At 49.5% G+C, this 14,053-nt stretch overlaps 1 protein-coding gene across 1 annotated transcript in view; it reads left to right on the forward strand.

The window, feature by feature from the left end:
* Positions 1-14,053, forward strand: part of DDX31 (DEAD-box helicase 31) — a 73,493-nt gene that overhangs the window by 18,007 nt on the left and 41,433 nt on the right. Inside the window, 5 exon segments of the mRNA XM_060013895.1 lie at positions 805-924; positions 1,041-1,147; positions 2,648-2,880; positions 3,622-3,798; positions 7,534-7,593. Coding sequence (XP_059869878.1) covers positions 805-924; positions 1,041-1,147; positions 2,648-2,880; positions 3,622-3,798; positions 7,534-7,593 — 697 coding nt within the window.

Genomic DNA, 14,053 nt, shown 5'->3' on the forward strand with positions numbered 1-14,053 from the left:
GGGGACCCCGGCTCATTCTGGGTTTTTGTGCCACTAAGTGAAGCTTCCATTTTCAGGCTTTCCTCATAGTGTTAGATAGTTGTTGGAGCTCCAGCCATTATATCTGATTTCCTGCCAGTAGGAAAAAGATAATCACACCTCCTCTTTTTAAAGGTACTGGTGGGATTTGCATGCTCCCTTTATCCATTTATCTTATTGCGGTAACATAGGCACGTGCCCACTTAATTACAAGGGCAGCTGGAAAATGTACTCAGGTAAAAGTTGTAGGCTTTTATTACTATGGACTAAGGATGAAGGATGGTTGTGGAGTAAGAAGTTAGATTTATTCCACCTGGTCCATGGGACAAGGCTAGGCCTATCGCATGGAAGTTACAACAAGGATCCAATATAAGAAAAAAGCATTCTAACCATTAAAGCACGTTGGCATGGGATAATGCATTCAGTTGGGAGGTTCCCCGGCACAGATGCCTTCAAGAACAGATTAGGTGACCATCTATCTGGAATATTCTAGGAAGCATCTATGGATCAGATAAAGGGCATTGGGTTATATAGTAAAGATTCCTCTGAGACAATTTTAATAGGATTTCAGATCTTAACAGTTACGTTTTGTAAGACAGAGAAACTTCAGAGAAAAATTAGAACTTAAATACATCTTTGTATCCACTTGCCGTTACGTTTGTCATAATTTCAGGCTGTGGTGTGTTGGCGCTGCCCGTGAGTCCGTCTCCTCCGCAGCCTTTCCCCTGGGTTTTCTGTTGCTGTGGCTCCATCTGACTGACTTTCTTTTATGTCTTTTATAAACAGACTCCGGAAAGGAATAAATATCCTCATCGCAACTCCCGGGCGCCTCGTGGATCATATTAAATCCACCAAGAACATTCACTTCCGTCAGATCCAGTGGCTGATTTTGGATGAAGCAGACAGGTGAGCCCTTCCAGGAAGCAGGAAAGGGCTGTTTCCGTGGTCTTTGCCGAAACTTCTGGAGCCCCTTAGTGTTCCCTTTATTCACGTAGATTAAAACTCCTCCCTTGAAACCACAGAATCCTGGATTTGGGTTTTGAAAAGGACATCACAGTGATACTCAACGCTTTAAATGCCGAGTGCCAGGAACGACAGAACGTCTTGCTGTCGGCAACACTCACGGAAGGTGAGTTGAGAAGAAGTGCTGTTTCTTCTCAATGGAGAGGAAGGGCCTAGATGCGAGCTGCGTTGTTTCCCAGAAGTGATTCTTAGCCTCGGTGGGGAGCGGGCGAGGAGGAAGGTGTCCGAGAGGACTGCTCTTCAAACCATGTGTCCTGTGCTCCCGGCCTCCCTCTCCCATCATCCTGACTCCCTGGTCCCCAGCACGTGGGGAAAGGGAGAAGGGGCAGGTCCCAGGCCCAGAGCCCTCACAGGAAGGGGAGGCTGCTGTGCTCCCATCAGGGTGTGGAGGGAGGGGAGGACGCTGCCTGCCACCCACCTGGTGGTCTCGTGAGGTGGTGATCGCGATTGCTACCCGCTGAGAGCAGGGCTCTTGTCCTGAAGGTGGTAACCTGTCCCAGCTCATTTTTTGGTATGATCACCCTGCCTTTCTCCTAAAGAGAAATCTATCCTAAAAATATATTCTGTAAGCTCATTTCTGTCTTTCCATCATCGTTAAGATGGAATTTCTTAGCTCTCTTTTGTTGATGGGAACACCTAGGCTTGGAAAAGTTGTATTACTCTCCACCAGGACCCCCTGCACGTGAATCCCTGCCTGAGCGACAATTCAGCTCTCACTTGACTCGGTTTACTAGCTGCTCTGGTGCACACGTACCAGGTGCCATCCATGTGACTCACCAGCGGTTCTCAGAGAGTATCCTAACTAACAGTGACTTTAAGAGAGAACCCATGGGACTTCCCTGGTGGTCCAGTGGTTAGGAATCCTCCTTGCAATGCACGGGACGCGGGTTTGATCCCTGGTCGGGGAACCAAGATCCCACATGCTGCGGGGAAGCTAAGCCCGCATGCCTCAACTACTGAGCCCAGGTGCCTCAACTAGAGAACCTCTGCGTGCCCGCAAACTACAGAGCCCACATGCTCTGGAGCCCAAGCGCCACAGCTACGGAGCCTGCGCGCCACAACTAGAGAGCCCGCGTGCTGCAGCTAAGACCCGACGCGGCCAAAAATAAAATAAATAAATATTAAAAAAAGAAAGAGATAATCCATGGAAAGGGGATTCTGCGCTCAAAAAGTTGGGGAAATGCCACTCGTTTCCTCCCCCTCTTGGAGATTCATGTGCACATTTATACAATAAAGGTCCTGAGAAGGCCTGTAAACCTGGGAAACCCTGGGAAAGAATCCCGGGAAAGCTTTTTATCAGGGTTTTCATGACTTACTTGACCACAGAACCCTTTCTGGGGGGTGGTGGGCAGACATCTGTTTCAGTGGTCTTCCACGGGTCAGAGTTTAGAAACTCCGGTGGTGTGGATGGGTTTTTGGGCCCTGGGAAGAAATAGGTGGGTCCCCGCTGGACTGACAGCGGGGCCGATCAGTGCTGGCATTTGGGGACACACCCATCAGGAGCTTCTCAATAGGCCTGGATGTGTGGTGTGGGGGCTGTGCGGGTGTGACCAGTTCTACAGCGTGTGCCTGTCAGTTGTTTTGTCCTTTTCACGTTTTCTCCAAGGTGTAACGTGGCTAGCTGATATCAGTTTACATGACCCAGTCAGTATTTCTGTCCTGGATGAAAGCCATGACCAGTCGAACCCAAAGAGCAAAGCCATTCCTGAAGCTTCTCCACAAGCTAGCGATGAGCTGGACAGCTTTGCCGTACCAGCGAGTCTCGAGCAGTACGTGACAGTGGTTCCCAGCAAACTGAGGCTTGTCTCCCTAGCGGGCTTCATCCTGCAGAAATGCAAGGTAGGTCTGGGGACTGGGTCCAGCCTGATCCGGGGAAAGACCACAGTTTTGTTCATGTCGGGCATTGAGGCAGTGAGCTGAGACACACACACAAGTTTCCAAACTGAGCTGTGGCACAAGCGCAGACCTTAGCAGAGACCTTCTCAGTCAGTGGTTCTAGGATTGCGGTGAAGAGTCCGAGGTCACTGATGGCCATTATGTTCAACTTAAGATCTGCCTCAGATACCTTTCCTGGGACTGATACCGGCAGTGTCGCAGGTGGCACACGATGGGTGTGAGGCAGTACGGTAGCCTGTGCTCGTGATTTTGAAAGAATCATCGTGTTTGTATATTTACTAGATTCACGTGATAACTTTCTCTGGTATGTGGGGAGGTAGTAGGTGGAAGGGCTTGAGGGTGCAGCTTCCAGACTGTGTGTGCAGAGTCCCCGCCCGGGAGTGCCGTACATGGCGGGACCGAGTGAGGGAGAGGGACACAGCTAAGGGCAGCTTCGCTCTGAAGCGTAATTGTTTTTCTCAGATGCAAGAGGCCTGTTCGAGGTTGCAGCTATGTCATTTTCCTGTCCTACATTCTTTGTAGTGTGGAGGATCTGTGTGATTTTTAAAAATAATTCAAAGCCATCTGTCGCCTCTGTTTCCAGATCGGGGCTAGCCTGCCCGTGTGTTTTAGAAAGAGATTCATTTCAAGTGTCACCTGATCTTAAAAACACGTGGTGGTTTTTCCCCCTTTGTATCGATGTAGTTTGAGAGAGACCAGAAGTTGATCATCTTTTTCTCGAGTTGCGAGCTGGTGGACTTCCACTACAACCTCTTCCTCCAGACCCTGCTGAGCGGCTCAGGGGCCCTGGCCCCAGGTGCGTTGCCATGTGCCTCCACGCGGTTAAAATTCCTGCGGCTGCACGGCGACCTGGAGCAGGAGGTGAGCCTGTCCTCCCGGGTTGGCCCTGGCTTCCCTAGGGACCCCGCTGGGCCAGGGAAAAACGTGGCTAAAGTGGGTGACACGCCAGAGGCCAAAGCGGGTGACGCAGCTGTGTCGCTGGGGCGAGGGGGAGCCTATTGTTCCCGTTTGCTTTGCTCCGGGAGCTGGTCTCTTCCACCCGAGAGAGCTCGCGGGCCCAACTTGGCCTGACTGTACCCCAACCAGCTGTTAAGGCAACAGAGTACCACTAAGTAGCTGGCACGAGGGAAGGCTTTTGCCTTTTTAGTACCCAGTGTGTAATTAGGGCTTGATGTCTTCAAATTAAGAGCATTAATGGAGCTAAATTGTGGCTCCCATATGGTACTGCTGAGCGTGACTGCTGTCATTGTCAACAAGATGCAGCGCTTTCACTCGGAACGCTTGGGTTGGGAGAGGCGCTGGCTTCCAGAGGGGCTGCAGGGGCTCAGCGCTGGCGAATATTTTTGATCAGGAAGAAGAGTGGAACACTTTCCTCATCTTAGGTACTTAGCTACGTTCACTCTCATTCCGCTACTGGTAGGCAGACCATCCATGTAGGGAGTCGAGCGGGGTGTAGAATGAGATGAGCTCTCTGGAATTGTGGCAGGAAGGACAAGCAGGGCTTGGAAACGGGAGGCATCTTGTCCTAGAGCAGAGGTTACCAGGCAGCTTAGAAAATTAGAAAGCTTGAAAGAAAGCCAGAAATTGGAATAAGGTTTGACTAGAACCACCTTTTAAAAATCAGGACATTTTTAGAGCTAAAGGAGACATTAAAGGTCATCAAGTCCAGCCCCTCTTTTCATTTTTGCTTTTTTTTGTTTTAATAATTAAGGAAATGGAGGTTTAGAAAAGTGAAGTTGCTCAAGGTTACTCAAGGACACAGCTTCTTTTTTTTAATATAAGTTTATTTTATTTATTTATTTTTGGCTGTGTTGGGTCTTCGTTGCTGTGCGCGGGCTTTCTCTAGTTGCAGCGAGCGGGGGCTACTCTTCCTTGCGGTGCGCGGGCTTCTCATTGCGGTGGCATCTCTCGTTGCGGAGCATGGGCTCTAAGGCGTGCAGGCTTCAGTAGTTGTGGCTCGCGGGCTCTAGAGCGCAGGCTCAGTAGTTGTGCTGCACGGGCTTAGTTGCTCTGCAGCATGTGGGATCTTCCCGGACCAGGTCTTGAACCTGTGTGCCCTGCATTGGGAGGTGGATTTTTAACCACTGCGCCACCAGGGAAGCCCACAGCTTCTTATTTAACACAAGACTATACAGAATTTCCTGAATATTCCAGCTTTAGTTCTGTAAACTCTTAAGTTTTACCTTCAGGATCCCCAATTCAATAAAGTTTGTTGATTTCATAATGTAATGCCATTTATGGGTTGGTTTTTTTTTTTTTTAACTGATTTTATCAATATTCTAGGTCTGTTTTCTGCAGAGCCATCATGTGGGGTGGGTGTGAGGATGATGAAGGAACTGGATGTGGACTCAGAAGGATCTAGGGGTTTGAATGTGTCAACAGAAGATTCTGCAGTTAGGTTATTTCAGACCGTGCGTCTCTCATTGTAACAGGGTGGTGTCTGGGTAGGGTGTCTACAGCCGTGTGCTCTGGGGGCAGACTGCTTGTGCTCTGGTGCTCACTCTGCCATTCGCTGGCTGTGTGACCTCAGGAAAGCATTTAACCTCTCTGTGCCTCAGTGTCCATGCTTCTGAGGTGGAGAGAACAGTAGTACGTCCTTCTTGGAGTTGTTGTGATGACTCACTGAGCTAATGCAGATCGAGTACTTAGTGCGTAGCCTGGGGCAGAGTGAGCTCTGGGTAAACGTCAGGTGCCATTATTGCTGTTATTTCTCTTTCAGGAAAAGTGTAGTTTTTTCATCGTTTAATAATTGTTAGTAGTTTACTTGTCTTGTTTATTAAGTGTTTAGCCTTCACACCCTCCCTGTGAGATGGGTAGAAGGTGGCAGGGAGGATCTCTGTATTTCGTTTTCTAAATATTGGTGCAGTGTCTTGTCCCAGGGGACTAAGCTGAAACCGTCCCCATCACGTCTTCCTGGCTTGTTACCCTGCCCGCTGCCCCACCTGACCTTAGTGTGGTCTCCCGAAGTGACCGACGTGACCCTAACCGAGTATAAGAGCATCAGAGAGGAGCTGCTCTTTGAAGTTGCTGCGTGATAGCTGTGATGGGCGCTCAGGACTCTGGGAGTCGTGTTCCTTACCCCAGATCTGAGTACAGTGTGTCTGGACTTTAAGGTTAGTTTCACAGGCTTTTATGAACTTTCCTGATTTTTTTCTGACTTTGACTCTACAGTGCAGCCATGAGTTCCCTGGGTTCAGATCTCAGTTCAGTCCTGTATTAACAGTGTATGCACGTGCCTTGGGCAAGTTACTTAACCTCTCTGTGCCTCGGTTTCTTCCTCTGGAAGTGAGGGTGGTGACAGTACCTGCTCACTGGGTTGCTTTGAGGATCGGATACGTTCAGACGTGTAAAGTGCGGGCCAGCGTCTGGTACCTGGTACACACCCTACGTGCCGGTTGTCATGTCCACTGCGCTCAGTGAGGTGCAGCCTGGGGTCCAGTCACGTGATGGAATGTGTACCCGCGAAAGACCAGAATGAGGTATACCTTGGTGTCAGAGCGGAAAGAGAGACTTCACTTCCTTCTTTTTTCCAACTCTTCAGCGATTTGGGTATATTTCCTTTTTGTTATTGTTGCTGACAGATGGACATGGCCAAGTCTTAACTGCTGGCAACACTGTGACTTAAACACTCCCCCAGTGTGGCCCCTGCAAGTTCATGCCCAAGGCCTTTTGGTCCAGCAAGTCTGCCTTTAGGGGTTTTCCCCAAGGGAATAGTTAAGCATGAGCACAGTGACTTACCTACAGACCTGTTTATCACAGCGTTGTCTGTGATGGTAAGCAGTGCAGACAACCTCAGCTGTGTCAGGAGTGGGGCGCTGGTCACATGGAGGCGGGGCTCCCATTCAGCTGAATACGGTGTAGTCACGGGAGACGAGGCGGTTTGGGGCTGTTTATTGGCATGAAAAGATGTCCACATTCAGTTGATATATGATAAGAGCATGTTAGGAGTGTAAGAACCATGATGCCAGTTTTTAAGCCACATATTTGGTTATGTTTCACCTAGAAAGGGACTCAGGAAGCTTCAAGGTGTTGCCAGCGGTGGTGGTTTGTTTTGAGTGGTAGGATGATTTAATTTCCTTCCCTTGACTTGAAGTATTATTTTTCTACGGTTAAAATATATGGCTTTCATAATTTGAAAATCTTTTTAAAAATCAGTTTTTAAGAAAATTGCCCCATAGGAAAGGTTGGTTGTTGTTCAGCCTCTAGACCACCTGTAGAAAGGTGTTAGAGTAAATTCTGAGTTGGGAACCCTGAGTGCAGGAACGTGTGGCCTTTGGCCCTCCTTGCTCTGGGTGTTGGCCGTTTCTGGAGGGCGTGGCCGCCTCCCCCCCCCCGACCCCCGCATTGTCTTAATGAAACGTGCTGCCCTCAAAGCTTGTTACTCTGCCGCAGTCCAAGAAGCCTGGTCGTGTAGGTATAGGGTCTTGTTGGAAGATGTGAAGAATCCACTTCTTCCTCTTCCTTGGCAAAACCTCTCTCTCTGTGCCTAAAAATAGTTATAGCAGTAGAAAATTGGGAGGGTTATGAGAATCTAAGCCTACCTTGCTGGACTCGATCTCAGAGTTACAAAGGCCCTATTTTTCCTTGTTTTTGCAGGAAAGAACAGCAGTGTTTCAAGAATTCTCACATTCCAAAACAGGGGTTCTGCTCTGCACGGTATGTACCATTCTGCGCTCCGTGGGAAGGTTGACAATTGTTGTGATGGTGGTGGCAGGCTTTCTTCTCCTGACGATTTGCCTTGGGGTCACCGGCCCCACAGGGAACAGGAATTCCGGGGGCCTCTTGGTGTGGCTGGTCTCTTTGCACTCCTGGTTTGCCACCTTACTGCCGCAGATAGCGGGCTGCCACCGCGCGGAAGACTTGGCGATTTGCTCACTAATAGTGGCAGCTGTTTGTCTGAAAACGTGTGAATCTTGGCGATTTCTCTCCACCAAGAACTTGTAAATTACAGCTATCGGGAGTAATTAGAGCTGAGAAAGTCTTTTCACAGCAAAATCACTCTGCTTGCCTCTGCTCACCTTCTCTTAAAGGAAAGTAGATGCGCTTGGACAGAGTCTATGTGCTGGTGCCCAGAGCTGTCATCTGCCCTGCAGTTTTCAGGGCCGCTCACTCGGCCTCAGTCTTTGCAGTCGTGGGTAGCCACCTCCTCCAGCACCGCGGTGACCTTTGTCGTGCACGTCTCTTGTGATCTTTTGAGATTGAAAACTCACACCTTCAACGTCCCTGCTTCTCTGGGGACTCACTTCACCAAAGTTGCTGCTGGCTCCCAAGATTAAAATGCCTTCCCTGTTTGTGCCATCTTGGAAGATGTAACTTAATCCCCAACTGGTTATTTGAGAAATCCCTATATATACAGTAATGAAATTGCACCATCAAGTTAGTCATAATCCTGTGAACAAGGGCAGAAGCAACGACGTTCAGCTACTTGAATGCCTGTCTAGGCCTCGTTTAATACAATTACTTTTTAAGGAGCTCCTGTTCTGTATTTAGTTTTAAAGGTGATGGAGATTGTTTTCTCTCTAAATTGAGAGTTTGTGAGCGAGTGCAGCTTTGTTTCTCGTGTGTGTATATATGCACGATCATCTACAAGACGGCCTGCCCGGTGACCTGCGGATTCTCACGTGTGTGTGGCAAACAGTGGTTCCGCCGGCTCTGGTCCTTCAGATCTGAGAGCAGTTGCTCCTGGAATGCTTGCCTCAGAAGGAGATCTGAGTCTGACCAAGTAGCCCTTCTCTTTATGAAGCCCATCAAGTCAGATGCTTGTGTTTGCTCTAAAACTGTCTTCACTTGCCTGGTCTAAAGCGAAGATGAGTCCAAGTAATCTACTTGATAAAGAACTTTGTCAAAAATCCTCTGTCTGTTGACACTTCTGGGGCCTGACCCCTTCCTGTTTCCTCTGTCTCCACTTTCCCTCTTGCTGCCTGTCCTTCAGCCCAAAAGGGCCCTCTTTCAATTGAATGTGTCATTCTTACTTTTTCTGGCCTTGGGGCCCTGGTACATGAGCTCCCTCGGCCTGGGACACACCACGCTGACTTAAACTAACTCCTTCGTGGGCCGCAGCTTCAGTGGCAGTTTTTCAGGAAACAGAAGCCCCAGTTCTTCCCCACGAGGCACTCCCAGTGGGCCCTGCATTTCTTTATGATGCTCCTCACAACTGGCCTAGGTGTCTTCCTGCCAGACCGCAAGCTCGCGAGGACAGGGACTGTGTTTCCCATCCCAGCGTCCGGCACAGAGCGGCAGGCGCCCGGTGTTTGTGGGTTAAGTGGGTGGGCAGCTGGGGCTCAAGAACCTCCATGCTGAGAATCACTGATACGTGCCTTTTTCTAAAGACTGAGGCTGAGATTACTATGCTCGCTCGTTGGGGATACTGCTCAGCCACAACAGAGAACGAAGTAATGCCCTTTGCAGTGACACGGATGGGCCTAGAAATGATCGTACTGAGTGAAGTGAGCCACACAGAGAAAGACAAATACAGGACATCACCTATATGTGGAACCTAAAACGTGATACAGTGAGCTTGTTTACAAAACAGAAACAGACTCACACACGTAAAACAAACTTACGGTGACCAAAGGGGAAAGGGAATGGGGGAGGGATAAATTAGGAGTTTGGGATTGGCAGATACAAACTACTGTATATAAAATAGGTAAACAACAAGGTCCTACTGTATAGCACAAGGAACTATATTCAGGTTCCTATAATAAACCAAAATGGAAAAGAATATGAAAAAGAATATGGGGCTTCCCTGGTGGCGCAGTGGTTAAGAATCTGCCTGCCAAAAAAAAAGAAAAAAAAAAAGAGTCTGCCTGCCAATGCAGGGGACATGGGTTCGAGCCCTTGTCCAGGAAGATCCCACATGCCGTGGAGCAGCTAATCCCGTGCACCACAACTACTGAGCCTGCACTGTAGAGCCCGCGAGCCACAACTACTGAAGCCCGCATGCCTAGAGCCCATGCTCCGCAACAAGAGAAGCCACCGCAATGAGAAGCCCGCGCACAGCAACAAGGAGTAGCCCCCGTTCGCCGCAACTAGAGAAAGCCCGCGCGCAGCAACAAAGACCCAACACAGCCAAAAATAAATAAGTAAATTTTTAAAAAAACGTGTGTATGTATAGATACACGTGTATATATACATATATAAACTGAATCACTTTGCTGTACACCAGAAACTAACACAACACTGTAAATCAACGATGCTTCCATAAGAAATAAAAAAATAAAAAATAAATAGGAATTCCCTGGTGGTCCGGTAGTAAAGAATCCACCTTGCAATGCAGGGCACGCGGGTTCGATCCCTGGTCAGGGAACTAAGATCCCACACGCCGCGGGGAAGCTAAGCCCGCGCGCCGCAACTACTGAGCTCGTGCGCCTGGACGACAGCCCGCGTGCTGCAAACTGCAGAGCCCACGTGCCCTGGAGCCCGCGCAGCACAACTAGAGAAGAGAAGATCCTCACGCCACAACTAGAGAGAAGCCTACCCACCACAACGAAGAGCCCGTGTGCTGCAACTAAGACCTGATGCAGCCAAAATAAATTTTAAAAAATAATAATAATAGGGCTTCCCTGGTGGCGCAGTGGTTGGGAGTCCACCTGCCGATGCAGGGGACACAGGTTCGTGCCCTGGTCCGGGAAGATCCCACATGGCGCAGAGCGGCTGGGCCCGTGAGCCATGGCAGCTGAACCTGTGCATCCGGAGCCTGTGCTCTGCAACGGGAGAGGCCACAGCAGTGAGAAGCCCGCGTACTGGGAAAAATAATAATAATAATAATAATAATAAATCTTTAAAGAAAATGAATAAATAAAATTTTAAAAACTTCTTTGTAAAAAAAAATAAAATAAAGAATTTAGTTTTACCTATGGCATTCTCTCAAACATTCCAATAAAGAATTGCTTGTGACATGAAAAAAAAAGTGCTCACTGGGAATAAGTTTACTTTTTCATATATATGGTGTTATCTGAAGAGTGAATGTTACAGATCATCTGTATTAAAACAGAAGGCAGGGCTTCCCTGCTGGCGCAGTGGTTGAGAGTCCGCCTGCCGACGCAGGGGACACGGGTTCGTGCCCCGGTCCGGGAAGATCCCACGTGCCGCGGAGCGGCTGGGCCCGTGTGCCATGGTCGCTGAGCCTGTGCGTCCGGAGCCTGTGCTCCGCAACGGGAGGGGCCACAACAGTGAGAGGCCTGCGTACCGCAAAAAAAAAAAAAACAGAAGGCAGTGGGAACCTGTGTGCTGGAATTAGGACCAGAACAAAATGCTTTATCTTTGACCCTTAAGATGCTGGATTTGTCCCCGGTGGGAAATTATTGAGTCTCCTAGTGTGCAAATGCTGCCCTGTTTTTTACAGACACAGGTGAGCTCTAAGTCTCAAAGAAAACTCCAGGTATTTGAAGTTCAGTTTTTTGTTTTGTTTTGGGGTTTTTTTTAGTAGCTCTCCGGAAGAAAAGACCATTTTCTGAAATGTGATTCTTGGTGGGGTCAAAAGCACATGATGATTTTCCCTGTCCTGTTGGCTGCTGCCTGCAGGCAGGTGATGTCAGCTAGATGAGGAGCACCATTGACTTGGCACCTCTGCCCCCTGCCAGGCCCGCGTGCCGTGTGGAAAGCAGGCTCTCACTTGCCATGATCTGATTTCTGTAAGCCCCTTGGTGTGTGTTCTCGTGCTCGCCCAGGCCACGTCCAGCATGCGGAGCCTCAGCCAGCCTCATCTCTTCCTTATTCCGCTTTAGGAAACGACTGGAAAAGAGCTGGGTGGGAGCTCACGCCTCCCCATTTCTAAGCCAGGGTACAAGCCCCGAGTCCCCAGTGGGGAGAAGTTCTTCTTTCCTGCCCAGTCTTCCTTCTCCTTCTGCCGTGTTCGTTTGCTATAGGTGGAAACTTGGGGTGTCTGAGATGCTTTGGCTGTGATAGGTGGGGCCTGGGTTGGGGAGATGTTGTCACTGCGTCCTTTTCAGCAGCCTGTTACTTGCCGGGCTCTGAAAGCTCTCCGGGAGCATCCTGGGTGTTAATGAGCAGCGGGGCCACAGCAGGACAAGGCGGATGGCGGACTCGCTTCTTTGGATAAAGGGGAAGCACGTGTGAATGGTAGCGTGGGGACTTTCCCCCTTCGTACTGTATCTTTTGCCATTTTGATTTATCATCCCGAGATCATTTTAATGAGGCCAGAAGACTGTCTTGTGTGAGAAGTTGGGAATTGTGGTGTAACCACACAAAGGCTCACAGTTCTGCTGTTTCCTTTACTTCTAGAAAATCCCTCCCTCGACCCCATTTTCCTCCCTTATATCTTTTCTATTGTGAAGAAAGTTAAAGGGGTGTCTGTGTGTGTGTGTGTGTGTGTGTGTGTGTGTGTGTCTGTGTTTCCTTTCATCTTAAACATCTTAAAAGCAAGGATCTTCTTAACTTCATGCAATCTTGCGGGACCTGGTACATGGCTGTATAATGTGGGTTCTCAGTACACGTGTGACCGCGATGAGTCCAGAGTCTGGGCAGAGGTGAGAAGATGGTCAGGGAGGAGAGACCAGTCTGGGAAAGAGAAGTCCTTACATATTTGAAATGTAAGTTTGTGTCCTCTAGAAAACCGGATCTAAGAAGAACCCAAGTTAAGGAGGGAGCAAGTATTAGCAGGAAGGAGTCATTTGGAAGTTCAAAGCCCACTTTCCTCCGTGGAGTTAAGAAATCCAGAGAAGCAGAGGATCTCCTCCGGCTTATAGAGAAGCACTCACCCTAAGCCAGAGGTGTTTTCGATACCACTGCTGAGTTGAGGGGCTGGGAAGGAGAAGCCCCACCGAGTGACTGGAATGTGGTGTTTCCAGGCTCCCTCTAGTTTTAGGGCTGATGCGTGGCCCTCCCTGGTTGTCCCTGGATGTATGTACCCAGTGCCTTGGCCTTTTCCCAGCAAGGAGAGGCGCTTCCGGCTCCACCTGCATCTGCTGGCTGAATATCCCTCGGAAGGCTTTGTGCTTGTCCGCACCTGCCTCCTTTTTCAGAAGATACCTAAAGCACCTGTGCTGCTCTCCTCCACCTTTTCTCTCTCTTTTTTGTTTTTTGCTCGAAACACACCGTTAGGTCTGTGCGGTTCTTAATTTCCTCTCCTCCTGGGAAATTTCGCTGTGCCAGGCGGCCAGGAGACAAAGGAGGGGGGCTGTAAGCATCCTGAGAATGTCCCTTCAGCACCCCTGAAGAAATGGAGACTTTCTCGGTTTCCTCTGGGGTATACTTTTCAGGCGAAGTTTACCTTTTCCGCCCGTATTTCATTCGTGTTAATGGCAAGACCATTTGGAGATGGTTGGCTATTGACTCAGTTACGCTAACTCATGCTGCCAGCTTTTTGGCGGCTCCAGCCAAGATCTCGCGCCTCTGACAGCTTCTGCGCTGTCTCCTTCCCCCTCTGATTACGCAGCCCAATCTGTCACCCGGACGACGGGGGCCTGTGCCCCGCTGATGGCTTTCCACACGCCACAGTAATGACTTTGGCAGGACAGGAAGGCAGCAGAGGCGAATTTGCTGCGTCCCTTGCTCGGAGAGCCGCAGGCCCCCTCTCCCTGTTAGTAAAAGCACTTTGTGAGGTTCTCGGGTAAATAAATGAGTCATTTTAATCCAACTGACAGGCTGGCACCTGAGCAAGCTGCCTTCCATCTGTACCCCTTGGTCCCATGGAGGCGGCCAATTGTCAGGCCCACAGACTTGAAGGCCTGACTGGTGAGTGTCTTTCAGAATTGACTTTAGCGATTCTTTCGCCCTAATTAGGTTAAAGGAATACAGTTGGGTTGGATCTAAGTTCTAAGGGTGGGCGGAGAACCGAAGGCTTTCCTGAGTCTTGTGCAGGTCAGTTTCCTGTGGCTCTGGTGCTGCTGGCTGACAGCATCCGGGAAGATGGAGCCATGTCCCCTTCCTCTGTGGTCCTCCGCCCGGGTCGGGTGGATGGGGTGTGAGGGGGGAAGAGAGCCGAGAGGCTTTAAATCCCCACCTCATTGCCTCCGTCGAGCTCTTACTTCATCACGAACTGGAACTCTCAGACTGACGATTCTCAAGACACTTTGCACATCCACTGTCTCATTGGATCTTCACAGCAACCTCGGGAGATAAGTAGACTGTAGCCATTTTATAGGTGGGTAAACTG

Source organism: Delphinus delphis, chromosome 6, assembly GCF_949987515.2.
Source record: "Delphinus delphis chromosome 6, mDelDel1.2, whole genome shotgun sequence".
Lineage (NCBI taxonomy): Eukaryota > Metazoa > Chordata > Mammalia > Artiodactyla > Delphinidae > Delphinus > Delphinus delphis.